This window comes from Austrofundulus limnaeus, unplaced genomic scaffold (assembly GCF_001266775.1).
Source record: "Austrofundulus limnaeus strain Quisiro unplaced genomic scaffold, Austrofundulus_limnaeus-1.0 Scaffold435, whole genome shotgun sequence".
NCBI classification, from domain to species: domain Eukaryota; kingdom Metazoa; phylum Chordata; class Actinopteri; order Cyprinodontiformes; family Rivulidae; genus Austrofundulus; species Austrofundulus limnaeus.
Genome location: NW_013952837.1, coordinates 40,386 through 57,105, shown reverse-complemented (window position 1 = coordinate 57,105; position 16,720 = coordinate 40,386). Strand labels below are relative to the sequence as shown.

General features: G+C 39.3%; 1 protein-coding gene across 1 annotated transcript in view; it reads right to left on the bottom strand.

Annotated features, from left to right (window-relative positions):
* The window catches only part of slc1a7b (solute carrier family 1 member 7b), a 50,582-nt gene extending 34,143 nt beyond the window's left edge, over window positions 1–16,439 (bottom strand). Inside the window, exons 1-2 of the mRNA XM_014024684.1 lie at window positions 16,082–16,439; window positions 591–670 (exon numbers count right to left, since the gene is read on the bottom strand). Of these exons, the coding sequence (XP_013880138.1) occupies window positions 591–670; window positions 16,082–16,225 (224 nt within the window). The 5' untranslated portion in view covers window positions 16,226–16,439. The remainder of the gene's footprint in view (window positions 1–590; window positions 671–16,081) is intronic.
* Window positions 16,440–16,720: the final 281 nt, after the last annotated feature.

Sequence of the window (16,720 nt, the reverse complement as noted above, 5' to 3'; positions counted from 1 at the left end):
ATTAATAAGATAGTGGCAGGAAAAGGCATCTTTGGGATGAGAGTCCAGACAGCTGACAGAAATTGGCCCTTGGCTTGGACCAAGTCTTCAATTTTAGCCCCCTTATGTAAGTGAATTTGACCCCCTGCATTGGAGTATTATCCATTCCTCTGAGGCGATAAATAAACTTTAAAGATGACTTTCAAACATTGTGAATAAAAACTTTACACTGTCAACCCATATGATCACACTGCAGTGATTTGTTTCATTAATCCTGAAATGAATGCGTGAATCCATCCATGAACTGCTTCTCTTCAGGGTAAGAAGAGGTGCTTCAAACGTTTTCCTCATGTAACTAATGACTTTTACAACCAATTATATACAAAGAGGTGTTATAATCAGATAAGTGAGCATTTAATTCAGACTTCTAATTTTAACAAAGCTTCCCTTGTGTGTTAAAGAAAGAATAGATTGTTCAACATAACAAATATGTCACAGATTCAAATAAAGTTTTCCACACTGCAACAAATCAACACAATATATCATGATAATATGAAACACAGTGTTCATGAAATAACAAGTTAAAACAAATGGATCCAGTAATGAACTACCTGGATACAACGAGAGGAAGAATCAGCATCTTCAGCATCCTCATCAGCAGCTCTCCAGGAAATTGAAAGTATTTCACCTCCTGGCAGCACGAGACACACAGGTGAGAAGAGAGAGCGCATCAGACTGGGACTGAGAAGCAAATTAAAAATATCTAGAGACAATGGTTTTGAACAAAAACAGCACTGGAGGGAAGGTGAATCAGTTTTCAGGTGTCCTAATAAGCGTCCACTCTGTCCAATGTGTTAATTGACACTGAAGCTTTGAACTATTTTTACTCGTATTTTAGGTAATAAACTGGCAGGCTTTGCAGCTTTGGGTATTTGTAAGATTTTATTGATTGACTAATGTACAATGAGAAGACTCACAAAACTCCATCTTTTCTCAGAGTAGAAAATGTTTTTAGTTTTTTCTGTTCATCTTAAAGATATTTAATTTTACATGTTTGAAAAGAAACAAAGTAAGTTATGTGAAACGAGAAGCACAGTCCTTCTCTTAGAGGCATTTATTTTAATTACAAAAAGATGGGGATCCTTCTCAGATCCTTGGGCTCTGGTCTTCCCTATGTCTGCCTCGTGTCTTGGGGGTTGGGTCTCGGTCCTCCACAGTCACTATTAAATATTCCATTGGAGAAATCTTGTATATACACACATGTTCACAAATGCTCACAAACAGGTGTTCTGATCCGGGGGTTCTGACTGGTCACTGAGTGTGTATATATGTCTGTGTGTATATACTGACAATATTTATGAATGTAGGCATGTTTGTATGTATATCTTTATATATATATGGGTATGTGTATATTTTTAAATATGCCCTCCATGTTTTTATCTATTTATTTTTAGGTGAGTAGACAAATGTTGGGTGTCTGGTCCTGTGTTTTGTTGGTGTATATTTAATATACTTCTAATCTCTATTTCAATCTTTCTAATTACTTTTCTCTTTGCTTTTCCCTCTTTTTCTATTTTCTCTTTACTTAAAAACATCATTGATGATGAAGAAATTAAAAGAAAACTAATGTTAAGTTCTTTTTTCTACTGAAGTAATTAAAAAAAGATGGATGTGATAAGGTCTTTGCATTGTCAATGAAACAAGTCAAATATAGAGATTGGCCTGTTTATCTTTCATTTAATTGTCTAAGTTTACAGACATCGAACTGCAGATTCATAAATTCATTAGCCGTGACTTTCAGTGGCGCCTGCAGGTGTACGGCTGTACGCACTGTGCGTACCTTGAGATTTTCCTTTGAGTTAAAAATGGTTTTATAAGCTTTCAACTTTTTTATGATTTTTCACTCTTTATTGTTACAAAAATGGTGGACAAAATAAAATAAGAAATTGTCTTTTGTCAGAACTTTCTGTACATTCATCTGTGTGCGTCTCTTGGGGTGGGTGCATGCGTCTGAAATTAAAGTGATTAGTTAGTTTATTTTGTTTATTTGGCAGCTGCCCTGGCGCTTTGACTGTGCAGTGAAGCTAACTAAACATGGGTCAGCGGACTTTTAAACAGTTAAATCTTGTAGAAACGTTTACAGAAGAGTGGAAATAAAGTGTCATCGCTTTGCCTCGTCCTGGATGTAACTGACAGCACCTGAGTCAGGAAATCTCTCCTCCCGCGGACAAAGCTTCTCTCTGCCTTCACCTCCACAGCTACACCTCTCCCACAGGAGCCCAGCAGCTCTCAGCCACAGGTAACTGTAACCACCTGGATTCAGTCAGACCGTCACCTTTTTTCAGTTTGAGCAAAATGTGTTCTGAGCTGAGGGTTTCTTGTCGCTCCACGTCTTGTTCCCCTTCAAAAAAAACCCTCTCTGAATATCACCTTTCTCTGACCTCACCCTTTTTCTGTTTCGCTGCATTTTGACATAGTTTCTACTACAGTCTGCATTAATTCTTGCCCTATTTTTATTCAATTTAATTGTTTTAATGCAGCGGCCGCAGCGCATTGTGACTGATCTGATGCTGCATCTCTGTCTTCCTCTCTCTCTTCTTCCTGCAAAGGACGCAGACAGAAATAAGGTGGTAATGTTGCAAACTGCAGCCACTAAATAGCTAACATCTGTCGATTCTTAAATTTTATTTCTTTGACATTTCGTAATGTGACGAGTCAAAAGCAGGACAAATGTGTGCGCACGCTTTGGGCCTGTGGAACAGATGCACGTTGCATTCCTGTGGCTGTCGGTCAGGACCTGGCGGTGCCAAGCTGATGTTTTTGTGTGCCACGTGCATTGCGCCCATGTGGCCTGTATTTGTGTGTGTCAGGTAGATGGGTTTGTGCGTACCCTCCAATAAAATCCTTTAGGCGCCCCTGGTGACTTTAGTTTCTTAGAAGAATGCAAATTAATATTCATAGAAAGGACAAGTTTTAAACAAAACACCTTGGTCAAGCTTGTTTTTGCCTTTTTATCAAAGAAAGAAAAACCCACAAAGACCACTGAAATAAATGGAAACAGACCACCAAAAAGTAATAACAGGAAAATAGTGTTACATAAAATCAATTAATGCAATTCAATCACTGGTTTTGAACTTAGGTTCACAAAAACGTTTAGAAAAAAAAACTAATAAAAAACTAATCAAACTGGCCTTGATAAATAGGATGGTATGTAACTTAATATCTCGTGCAGCTTTTTCAGGCAGTCGCTGCAGTCGAGGGATTTCATCCAAACTGTGGAGGCAGGTAAGCATGAACACACCAGAGACTAATTTTAAAGCCCCAAAACTAGAGGGACAAGAAGATCAAACACACAAAAGTACAATTAGACCCGAAGCCCCTCGATACAACTTCACACGTTTCAGCAGCATTAAGCTCTTTCAGGTCTGACACCACATCTGTCATTGTCTCTGTGATGCCAAGGCATTTGCTTCAAAATGTCACACGTGTGCCATAAAACTGTACACTGACAGATACTCTGAAAATACAGATATACTCTCTGAAAATACGTCACAACAGACAAAATGACTCTCAACAAGGTGGTGCAAGGTTTGTTCAGAAGATCAGTGTTTCATTACACACTAACGACCTCCCAATTCAGTTAGATTTTAATTCAGAGGGCTGCAATCCCATGATTGATTTGCTAAAATAATCATTAAACATCAATCGGTGAGTGATATAGCTCAACAAGGTGGAGACAGTTATTTAAAATGGCCACCAAAGCTAAAGGACATTAGCCAAAGCAAAACATCCAACTTGATCAGTTTTAAAGACATTAAGCCAACATTTGAAGTGGTAGTAGCTGAGAGTTGTCTGAGTGTGACATGACATTTCATGTTTTAATTTAGTTACAACTGCATGGTTTGTCAGCATGAGACGATTGTCATTTGGTAAGTAGATTTTTTATATTTTTTCTGCAGCTTGAGCTGACATGTTTCTATGAAATCATCATCGTCATCAGCTTTATTTATCAAGTGCTTTAACACCAGCAAGAGTTTAAACAAAGTGCTGAACATCAGTGATAAATAAAATCAAAGAAAGCATAAAAGTAAAGTGACAAAGCTGAACACACATAATAAAATAATGCATTTAAACAGATAAAATCAACACCAATAAAATTTAAAGGGACAATATTTGTGTTTCTCAGGCATATATTTAAATTCTATTCCATAATAAAGTATCTATGTCACCTTTAGTTGTTATTAAAATCCTGCTTTTATGTTCAAATAGAAAATAAATTTATCTTCTCATCATTTCCATTTTGAAACACCTTGAAATTGGTCCCTGTCTCTTTAAGAACCTCCTTCCGCTTCTGTCCCACCCATTTCAACACGTGCATGTGTGTTTGTATCTGTGTGGGTCTGGGTGTCGGTGGGTTTGCACTGTGATACCTGAAGCTTGGTGTAGTTTACTTGGCATCTGAAAATACTGAAGGACATTTTATAAAAGATTAATTGAATATTAGATGCAGTTTTGTATTTTATACTTTCTGATCATTTCAGCCTTTAAGTTAAAGCAGACAAAGAGTTGGTGTGTGTGTTATCTTGTGTTCTTTCTTTAGTCTAAACAAAAATGAGTTATGTTCTGACATCTGATGTAAAAGGTAACACCTCCAGAGGTGTAACCAGGAAGAGATGAATGTTATAAGGTCAATTCATTATGATAGTAGTAAGAAGTTGTCAGTGTGTTGCAGAGTCTTTGCTCAGAGCAGAGCTACTCTGTTTTTTGTTTTGTTTTCAGCCCATGGTCTTACGCTGAGGCCTGCTGAGTGCTGTACCTGACTGGAGTCAGAAGATTGGGACTAAAGTTTTAAGAAATCCTGTTTATTCGGACATACCATTTTGAACAACGCACATTTTTCCTACAATACATTTCCTCAAAGATATTTTGAATCTGAAAAGGACTGCACTGAGAAATAGTATTGGGAGCTCAGCAGACAGTTTCAGTTTCASCAGTTTGCTTTGTTGCTGTGGAGAGCCTGCAGGAGTCACCTACTCTGTGATGAGGAAGCTCAGCTTGGAGACACAGCCCAGAGGAGGAGCTGGTCCCAAAATGTGGTTCTTGTCCCAACCAGTCATTTTTGCTCCCCTGCCTGCTGCCTCAGGACACCACAGGATTTCTCAAACATACATGAATGAGTCAAAGCAAGACTTGACATGTTTTTGACTTTCTGCTTAAACTTCAGAGGTGAAGGACGTGCTTTTGTTTTCTCCTGAACCTGCCCCCCCCCCCCCCCCCCCCCCCCTTCCCTGCTTTGCTGCTTTTGCTCTTCAATATTTTTTTCACCTACCATCCGAAACAAAAGGTATTATGGATTTGGTCAAATGGTCTCTGTACGAAATTGACACTATTTTTTCCACATTAAGATTGGAACGAGGGGAACGTGGCTGTCTGGGTGGAATGGTCACTGCCGGCCGTGTCAGCACTTCATGGGGCCGGAAGCTGATGTGCCTGGCATCACTTTCCATCAAAGATGTGGAAGATTTATATATATTTGGATTTATGATACCTGGATTCCTGTTGATCAGCGGAGGAGGGTTCCAGGTTTATCAAAAAGTGGAAGCGACCCTGACAGTGGTTCGGGCCTTTGAGGAGCTGTCGGGCACACTTGAAGGATTCTGCCAGGCTGGAAGCACACAGACTCTCAGCTGAGAGAAATTTATCACAAACTGGATGTGATTCTGATGAGGATTGCAGCTCAGGAGCGAGCCTCTGGCATGTAAGGATTACACCTGCGTGAAGCTTCAGATGGTGAGAGGTGAGGAAGACAACAAATTCTGCTGATTGTTTTTTTTTCTTGTTTTCGCCACTTCAGAGATGCCGTTAAGACATTTTAAAAGCAGCAGAAAATATCAAGGCTGCTTTGTTCCAAAACAAATTGGATTTATCTATTGGCTCCCAGCGGAACGGCCTTGACGGGCACATTATCTGAAACTCCACGGGATGGAACGTCATCAAAGGCTTGATCCCTTCCCACCCCCATCACCCGTGCTGATCCTGGCTCTGGAACCCAAGGCCGAGGAAGAGAAACTCTGAACTCTGGCTAAACGAGCAGGAGACGATAGCATCATGTGACTCTGGACTCTGGTGGTGACCAGGGTTGGGTCCTAGCACGTACCCTCCTCCCTCAGGCTGTCTGCTCTCTCACGAGTCATTTTTTTTTTGTGCACATGACCCTGTGTTTCTGATATAAACATAGGACCAGAGCATTTTTTTCACTCAACTTTCCTCTTGTGTATTTCTAGCAAGCTGTTAAAAGTAGCGCAACTGTCTCTGTTGCTGCATGGCCTGTTCACCTGTTCCCCCATGTTTGTCATGTTGTGTCTTCTTGAATGGGCATTCTTAACTGTTTGTACAGCACCTTGTGCATTTATATCTGTGAAAGGCGCTACATATATAAAATTTTACTTACTTTTTGATGAGAGGATAACATTATAATATGATATAAAACTCAAAAAAGTTGATTTTACGTGATATAGCCCCTTTAAGTAAAATTATGGGTTGAAGGCCAAGGACTAAAAATACATTTTCAGATGAGTTTAAAAAATGGACAATGAAGGGGCCTGTTGAATGTGATCCACCAGGATATACCCGAGGTGTCAAAGGAGAAGGTGTGGAAACCAGGATCATCCAACGGGTAGGTCCAGAGGCACTCAAAGAGGAACAAAATGTTTGAACTTTAGAGTTTCCAGAAACTGTTAGGAGTTTAAATCAGCAGATTTATGAAATATATTTGGATGGCAATTCAATGTTTCTCAATATTACTAAGTCTTTCATGATATGATTTTGAGTCAACAGATATGATGCAATATATAACGTCCTCACACACAGACCCTGCTCAGAAAAAGGCCCAGCACAGACTGTTCTTCCTGCAACAACAACCTGCCACCTGCTGCTGGTCATCTTCTACACAGTCTGTTTTCTACACAGACAGCCCTGTGTGGTTTGTCTCATCCACAAAACAGACACTTCCAGACTGTAATGAACAATCAGATCTGCAGAGAGGATCATGGGGACTGACTTTGTCTCGATCCAGGACCTGTACAGGTCTAAGGTCAGGAAAAGTGCTGCAGACCAGGCGTGTGGTTAGACTTCCAGGGCTAAAGCCTCAGATCAAAATGAGGCCAGTTTTCCCGCTGAATGCTTCTCCTCCAGGAGTGGGATGGTGCGATTACGTCACTGACAGCTGATCTGTTTGTGCTTCCAAGCTGTTTCAAGAGGAGCGAGGAGGAGGGAGACAGAGAGTTTTTCACGGGCATCTTCCAGCAGCGAGGGTGAAGTTATGGTAATAAATACATAAAAAGCAACTGCTTAGCTATCAGAAACAGTCAGAATTTTTTCTGATGGCACAAACTCTCGCAAAGTTACGGTAATTCAAATAGGAAGCTTGTAGAAACTTTCTCATGGATTCATGCTTTTCTGTCTAGTTCAGGTTTGTTTATTATTTCAGCTGTGAACCATCATTTATAAGAACTGACAGTCACACAGCTGAAGTTGGTTTCTGATTGTAGCTTCCAATTTGGGAAATGGCTAAAGGGTGATTACACCTAATTTCTCACAACCTTGAGCATTTTTAATCTGCTTTAGTTTAACAACTAAAATATCATTCAAGACTGGTTTAATCTACATTTATAGCAGAATATTTAAACCCAAGTTTGGGATTTGTGAAAATTTTACTGGATTTGGGAAAATTTAACAAATGGCCATATTAGTGCTTTTTTTTGTGTGTGTGACTGTTACGCACTAATCCTTGTCCAGCTCCAAAACTACTTTTTAGAACAAACTAAAGAACACAACATCTGGCATGGTGATCAACGCACAATATCTCAAGAAATCCTACACCCCTAATTACTTCTTGTTTTTTTTTATTCATCATTCTGTTAGTAAAAAAATGTATTTGTTGTGAAAAAATGCATAAATTCTTTCTGAGAAAGATGCAAAATAGAAACAAACACTTCCATGTCCTGTCATGTGTCAGTCAGAATCCCACAGAGACCATCTTTACATTAATGCAGAGCTCCATACTAAAAAGTACAGCAGACAAAGATTCACACAGCTGAAACAGAGAAGTTTATTTCTTCCTGATCAGCTCTCAGAAACAAATGAACTGTTCTGCAACGATACAGATTTTTAAAAATGCTTCAGTGTACCATTTTCCAATGAGCTACAGTTTCCACCCATATTTTAGCTGTTTGAAAAGTTGAAACATCAGGTTTTCTTTCACTGCAGCCAAAAAAAGATCCATTAAGTTGGAAATTTCCTCTCATTTAGGCAGCATTTTCTTTTTTGATTTATTTTCTTTCCTTTCACCTCCTCAGAACCAGCTGGTTTGCCACAAGCTCAATCTAACAGTATTATTTAGTGTATCTCATGCCACATTTTTGTAAAACAAAACGAAAGAAAAAAAATACAACAAAACAAATTTGAAGTGCAAATTGCCATGCAACACAAAATCTGACAGTTTCCTTGTTAGAGGGACGCAGCTCAGCATGAAACAGTCATGCAGTCAGTGTTCGGATAAAAATCCCTTGGATCTTCAAAGAAGTTTGGATTTCTTTCTTCTTTTTGTTGTTGTTGCTTTTTTTTAAAGGTTATGTTTGAATGTGGTGCAGCATCTGCATCAGCACAACTCTCAACATTTCTCAGAAATGTTCAAGCTTCTTTTATGATGCAATTTAGTTCCCAAGCAGGCAACTGTTGTTCCAGAACAAAGCGAGCTCTCGTTTAAATTCAGTCTTTACTCAGGTAACCTGGAAGTTCAGCCCTGTATTAAGATCTCTGTAGATGTTTTGTGACTTCTCTGCCATGAATCAGTACAGCCACATCCTGCTTTAGGTATAACTACTAAGAACTTTCATCCTTGCATGTCCAGCACTATCACTAAAAAGATCAACAACTTGCTGCTGTGCCATCTTTCTAGGTTTCCAGAACAATTTAGAATTTATTACCATCTCAGAGGCAAAACACCATTTTTTAAAAAGTTTGTCCCATTTTTATGAATAATGGCAATAAGCCAACCGTGCTTCCAAACGAGCAGCTTCATCACATGAATACCTCAGAGACTCATCCATTCTGCTGTTCATAGATCATACAAATAAACATGTCTTTCTTGTTGCTCAAATTTTGTTTTGACACAAAGGAAATGGATTGTTTTCTTAGATGATCTCAGCTCAGAAGTAAATAGACACTAACGTCAAAAGCAACTATTTTTATTACTTGTTTAATAAAAAAGGATTTGACAAAATCTCCTAAAAAATGTCTACATGAAAATAAACAGATCAGGTGAGTGATTAAAGGTAGCATCTCACTGTAAGGTGGAGAACAGCAATCATGAGTGAGACTCCTGAATGTCCTGTGAGCCACAGAATCACAACCACGTCAGAGGACACACAATGCTTTTAAATGCTTCTTTCCCACATTTAAATCCTTCAATTGGGGTCTATATAAAGTGGAACTGCAATGCGTTGGTCTGAATTCTTCCTTATTGTATCTCCAAAAGCCCCTCTTTCACCCCCTGTCTGAGGTGTGTCTCAGATCAACTTATTTTGAGGCTGTCTCTTTAAACAAGGGGCTTCGCTCCCCGCCCCCTCCAGTTTCCAGGCTGGTTCATTCTAGTTTGATAGATTAAGATTATATAGTGGCACAAAGACTTTTTATTGAAAATAATTAAAAGATGTCAACAACAGAAGACTTGTCCATCCACCCTCACATGTTGGAGCCAGAGTCTGACCCAGGGAGGAGAATGAAGACCACCAAACTGTAGTTGGTAAGTCCAGACCATATTTAGAAGTTCTGTCACAAATAAGTTGAAGTAATAGTTCAGAAAATGTTATAGAACATAAAGAAAACTGAATGGGTTGTAAAATATGATCAAAACAGAATCTAAAGATATCTATAGTCTATCTATCCGGGAGAAACTAAATTAAACTTTTTTGCACTCTAAGTACACAACGAAATGCATTTAACGGCTAAAAAAGTGGATTTTGCATGTCCTTTCAGTGACATTTCTGATCAGAACAAGGTTTTGAACGTGATCAAAGACCTGTGAGCTAGCTTTTCTCTCAAACTAGTCCCAGTGTTCCTCACAACCCTCAGAATTCAGTGAGCAGCTATTTATGGCCATGTGTCTATGTCTGCACCTCGTTGACACCAGGAAGCTTTACAGGTGACTTGTTCTGAATTCATCTGCTGCTCTGACACCGGTGCTCCTTAGACAATTCACACGAGTGCTCTGCCCCTCAGCTGCCCCTCAGTGTGCAGTCACAGATGTGTGCTTACATCCACAGGTGACAAAAACAGGAAACTTTACAATTTACACCAGACTGAGATTGTTTGGATCAACTGTGGAGTGGTATATTAAGTTAAAGTGGTTCACTTTCATTGTTCAGCATTAAACCATAAAAGTACAAATGTCCCTGAGTTTCAACAAATTGAATGGAGTCATATTTCAGTGTATTTAGGTGTATTTCAGTACCTTTTAGCTCAATTCTGTTGACTGAAACTGTTTTCGTGGACGTGAGTACGTTCTCACAGCAGAAGAAAAACCTGCATATTTTCTGATTTTCATGCACCTCTGAAAAGGATTCTCTGAAGACAGTTGTTAAATTTAACGGGATCCTTGATTAGTTGTAACATTAGACTTTATTTGATAAACATATATTTTAACTGTAAAATAAAGACTGTAAAAATACTGTAGGTTGTGTAGTTTTGTAAATTTTTAAAAATATATTTTAACACGGACGGAGCCATTTTATTTACACGCAAAGCATTCTGGGTAAATGATGACATCAACTAGGTCATCAGTGCGAGGCTGCTAGCGAGCTATATCCACCCTGAAGGTTAATCTTGGACAATATCTGATGATCGACTCTTTTAAATGAAACCAGAGAGCGTTGACAGAGAGGAGAAGGTAGAAATGACTCAGCCTGKAACTGAAAATATGGATGGAGGACAACAGAGCTGCTTCATGGAAGAASAACCTCAGCTTAGCCTGTTAGCTTTTGCGCTAATGCTGATGTTATATTGCCTTATATGTATTAGCTCAGCACTAGCACGACAAACAAGCTAAACTGGTCCTCCATCCATATTTTCAGTTACAGCTGAGCCATTTTTGCGTTCCCCTCTCTGTCATGTGGATGGAGGACCTCAGTGACGAGAGGAGAATGTGTAGCTTTGAGCTAATACATATTTATGGTGATAGCATCAGGGCTAACGCTAAAGTTAACAGGCTAAGCTGAGGTTCTTCTTCCATGAAGCAGCTCTGTTGTCCTCCATCTATATTTTCAGTTACAGGCTGAGTCATTTCTACCTTCTCCTCTCTGTCAACGCTCTCTGGTTTCATTTAAAAGAGTCGATCATCAGATATTGTCCAAGATTAACCTTCAGGGTGGATATAGCTCGCCTTGCACCGATGACCTAGTTGATGTCATCATTTACCCAGAATGCTTTGCGTGTAAATAAAATGGCCCCGTCCCTGTAGTATATTTTTAAACTTTTAGTTTAAAAATGATAAAAACTGAACAGCCTACAGTATTTTTACAGTCTTTATTTTACAGTTAAAATATATGTTTATCAAATAAAGTCTAATGTTTCAACTAATCAAGGATCCCTTTAACAAGATGCACAGCTTTGATGAGCAGCTGGATCTGATCCTATTGACCACATGAACAATCAACCGATGTTCACGCCTTCTTTCCATCTCAGTAGTTAATGAGAAAATAAAGGTTTTCCTCCTCCGACCCATCACCCAAAACAACTCTGACACGTTAATTTACAACAACTATCTTATTATTGTTGTTTATATGCCCAATATGTGATATATATATGAGCTGTGCTATGTTGAAAGTGCTGTGGGAGGTCAGAGGGAGAAATTATGATGATTTACCCCCCTGTAGTACCGTATAACACGGTATAAAAATGAGCAATGCTGCCCAACCCTATAGAGCTCAGTTTGCACTTCCTGTTACACTGTCCTCCTGTCTCACCTTGTCCTCAACTCAACAGGTGGCTTCATAAGCTGATCAGGCAAAAAATAAATAAATAAATAAACTCACTAAGACACACAATATATGACTGACAGCTGTGATACTTCACTTCTTAGCTCATGTCTCACAAATACAGAAGGATCAGAGCGTCTACAAGTCCTTTGAAAACACAAAGACCTTCCTTCTGCTTCCTTTGTGATAAATCACACCGACAGGCACTTTTAGTTGATGCAGGGTTATACAGCAAGCATTTGTTTGATTGGATTGTAATCCCCTATTGTGCGAGTAAAGGAGCCACAGACTATTTTTAGGTGTTTTAGTGAACAGGACAGGGCTTTAGCTACAGCGCTGGTGGAAAAGAAAGGCCTGCGTCTGTTCGTGGAGACGCAGGAAGAGCAGAACAATCAGGGACCAAATGTTAAAACTGTATTTACAGAACGTCATCTTGGTTTTCTTTTTAATGCCGAGAAACACAGTCAGACGATAAATGGAACTGTTCAGTATTCACTGGAGATTTCTGCAGTGATTAAAATGCAATAAATGGAAGTTTCCATTATGTTCAAGCTTTTATTGCGGTAAATTGAAAACGCATAATTTATTTTTATTGTCTAAACTACACAGTTGGTAAAATGTTGCGGACACTTGACTATGAACGTGTTTTGTTCCTATTGAAATATAAAAACCCTCAAATCCTTTCCTTGTCTGTGCAGTTTTAAAGCACATATTCTCAATTCTCTTTATGAACATTTGAACAACAGTTTTGTTTTTCTGTAATGATTCACTTTAATCATATTAACAACAATGAGGAAACAACTTGATGTTCAGACTCCAGCTCTCAAATCCTGGACAGGTCAGAGATGACAAATTAAAGTAGCCAGGTAGCCTAAATTAACAGGTTTCTAATCTGTGTGATGTGATTGAAGTATCTCAACAGACCTCAAGAATAGGATGTTTCTTTAAACAAAAACTCCTCTTAAGCTAATATTTTAGGTAGCTGTATCCTGTCATTTTTATCCCAATATAAATAAGACTTTCCACATTTTGCAGCTCATTTCAACAAATCATATATTTTTGTTTCATAAAAAGTACAACAACAAGCTGAACAGATTTCAGACACTGAAAGAAAGTTTTGTCTGCTAGAAATAGAGGTTTGCACCAGAAATGATCAGGTTTGGATTTGAATTATTTATGTAGTACCCCCGCCCCTCGCACTGTGACTGCTGGAAATGGGCACCAGTGACCCACGCGACCCTGAAAGGAATAAGCGTGTACAGAAAATGGACGGATGGATGGATGTTACAATTTCTTAAAAGGAACATAAAATATTTAGCTGGTTATTTTTCCTCATGAGTGGTTCCATTTCATAGCTTTGCTCCTCTACAGAGGCCTGGGAGTTTGAGGGCTGTGATTTTAGAGGAACCAAGACATTCTGATCAGAAGTAGATGTTTTTGACATGGATGATTTGAGAAAGTACGAGCACTCAAAAATCTGTCATTTGATTTCTGAATAAGTTTTATATTACTCATTAGCTCATCCGGTTATATTTTGGATGCAGGTGCTCCCCTGTGTTGTTCAGATGCCTCCAGTGTCACACAGGTTGTGGAAGAAGGTTAAAGTGAAGAAAGAGTTGGGACTGACACGGGTTTATATCTGACAGAGATGCCAGGAAAGGCAACGTCTCACTTGTCACGAAGAACAAACAAACAAACAAATAATAAAATAAAGCAAAATGAGCATCCATCCATATTTTGATGATATGATGTAAGATCTGAACTCCGTAATATCACATGTAACAGCTAGAATGCTCAGAAACCATGTGACTTGTGATCGGCTGGTGAAGCTAAGGGCTAACGCAAAATGGTCAAGAGTCTGGATTTACCATTACTGTATATAGTGACAGAGGAGAAAAAAAGGACCAATGATGTAGAAATTAAACTATTAATTATAATATTAACAAGATTATTATTAATATTTTACAGTTTATATAATATATTTAATGTTTTAAATAATGTCATAAAAGCTGTTTGTGTTGTGGATTTACCAACAGAAGAAAAACAGGAAAACCCCAGTATGTGGTGGCCTTTACACTGCTAATGCTGCTGAAGATGGCATTTAAAATACATCCATCCATTTTCTGCACACGCTTCTTTCTTTCAGGGTCACGTGGGTCACTGGTGCCCATATTCAGCAATCACAGTGCGAGGGGTGGGGTACACCCTGGACAGGTCGCAATTCCATCACAGGGCATTTAAAATCTAAATTTAAAATGTGTTCATTGAAAACAATGTGGATGGTACCTGAGATCCGGCAGTTTAAAGTACAGCACAGTACCGACCACAACTGCAGGTTTCATGTCTTGTAGGGAAGCGTTGCATTAGCAGTATTAGCAGCACTACCAGTATTAGCAGTGATAGCATTAGCCGCAGCATTGGTGCATTAGCAGTGTTAGCGATCACTTTTGTCTCAGGATGATGATGTCATAACAAGAGCTGAGCACCAACACCAAAGGCTGCATTCCATTCGGAAACACTTAAATGTAAACTTCAACATTTAAGACTTAACTTTTATATTAAGATTTATACATTTAGATTTAGTATTTACTATTTATGTATACTTTTTAACTATTAGATTTACCATTTAGCAAAAAATTTAGCAAAATGTAAGAACAGTAAGCTAATAATAAAATGTTAGTGGAAATTTAACTAAGATTTTTGCACTCAGAAAGTGAGCTAAATATTGGAAATGTGTTAGTGACATTTTCTAACATTTTATTTAACACTTGGCGCCACATAACTATTAGCCTGGTTAAAACCAGACCCTTTCCTTTCGGGCGCCTGGTAGGATGTAAACTATCTTCTCTCTCTCACACACTAGACTCTCACACACACTCACAAGACTATATTTGCTTATACATACTATTAAAATATCACACACGCATACAAATAAAAGCATGCACACAATACAACAGTTGCACACACATACTATTAAGATATCACACACAAATACTATTAAAAGCATGCACACCCAACACTAAACCACCTGACAGCTTGAATGAGAGATAATACATGTGTGTATGTGTGTGGTAATAATACTAGTGTGAAAGGGTCTGGACTTGTTGCATAGAGAAGCGTTTCTTGCAGGAGGCGTGGCCTCTGCTGAAGCATGTGTGTGTTGTCGCTGTGAAGGAGGCTAAGCTAAGAAGCTAACCGGAAATCGCGTGAGCTGTAAACAACCCTACTGAGAGGAGAAAAGTACCGAGCCGAACGAGACGGCTGTAAATGAGAGCTGCTGCTTTGTCAGACAAATTTCATTTAATTTGGAAGTCTTATCAACACAGACTGGCTTCATTCACTTCCTCCACTGCGTATGCTTAAATAACTAGCAGACAATGCGCAGAACATCAACGTCATTCAAAACTCTGCCTTCTGTTTGCTGATTGGCCCAGGTAAAATAAACTACAAGCAGACACTGCGCAGGAAATCAACGTCGTTCAAAACTCTGCCTTCTGTTTGCTGATTGGCCCAGGTAAAATAAACTACAAGCAGACACTGCACAGAAAATTGAGGTTCTCTGATTGGCCCGGCTAAAAATCTGCCAGTGAAATCCTTGTCTATGGGAGAAGTCCCAGACGGAGCAGTGAAGGGAAACTAGAATTGAGCGAAGCTGCGAAGGCAAGGGCCAGGCTACATAACTGTGTGACTGGGTGTCTTTTCAAAATAATGTCAATGTTTGTTTTTTTCCTTTATTCAAAATATTTTGAGCTTGATTAAATTTTCATGGCACCTGGTTTATGTTGAGCTAATTTTGGTTGCTTTTAAACCAAAATATAGAGCAAACCAAATGATTCTGGCACTCTAACCCCAGTCGTGAGCCGTATCTGTTGGTACACAACATGCTAACTGCTGGGAAGGTAAAAGATTAAGAGATGACCTGAATCCTTGGAATTCAATACGATAATACCAGTGTAAAAGGAAACATGCAAACACATTTTTATGATGCTGTGTTGGCTTGAGAGGTGTCGTGTGTCGTCGTTTTTGTGTGACGTCACGCTCGGTTTAAGGGGAAGAGACAGACTGACCTGCTCAGAGAGACGCCGTGTCCTCAGGAAGAAGCCCAAAAGACAGCCAATGACCACAGCCAGCACTGAGAGGATGAGGAGACCATTCTGTTTGCAGACGTTCTTCACCCTCACCCACACTGCATCCAAAGCCACGGCCATCATCTGCTACCTGTCCCAGGTGTCTTCTCAGCAACCCATATATATAGATGATCCAAACCTTTAAACTCCAGTTGTGGTAGGTAAGGTAAAATAAAAGAAAATTAACATTTAAAGAATGCTCCGGTCTCTGCGGAGGTGTGTCGTGGAATATTCAGTCCTCTGTTATGTTTCTAACCATCTTTTGAGCTCAGAATCCCTGCCACCCTAACGCTGTGCCCTTCTGTCCTAAGCTAAGAGAATCCTCTCATTTCCCAGTCATTCCCGCCCACCCTGCTCCACCCATCAGCCCGGGCTCACCCACCTCCAGAGGGAGGGAACAGCTGGTAAGCCTTGTCCCAGTGAGTTAACATCACCCGTCCTGTTACTGTGTTAAACAGATCTGAAGCTGGATTTGAAATCCATGAGCAATTTGACAAAGGTTTATCAGAGCAAAATCACAGGACCTCTGAACCTGGCACATTGACAAGGTCATTCAATGTATTTAGAGCACTCTGGTTT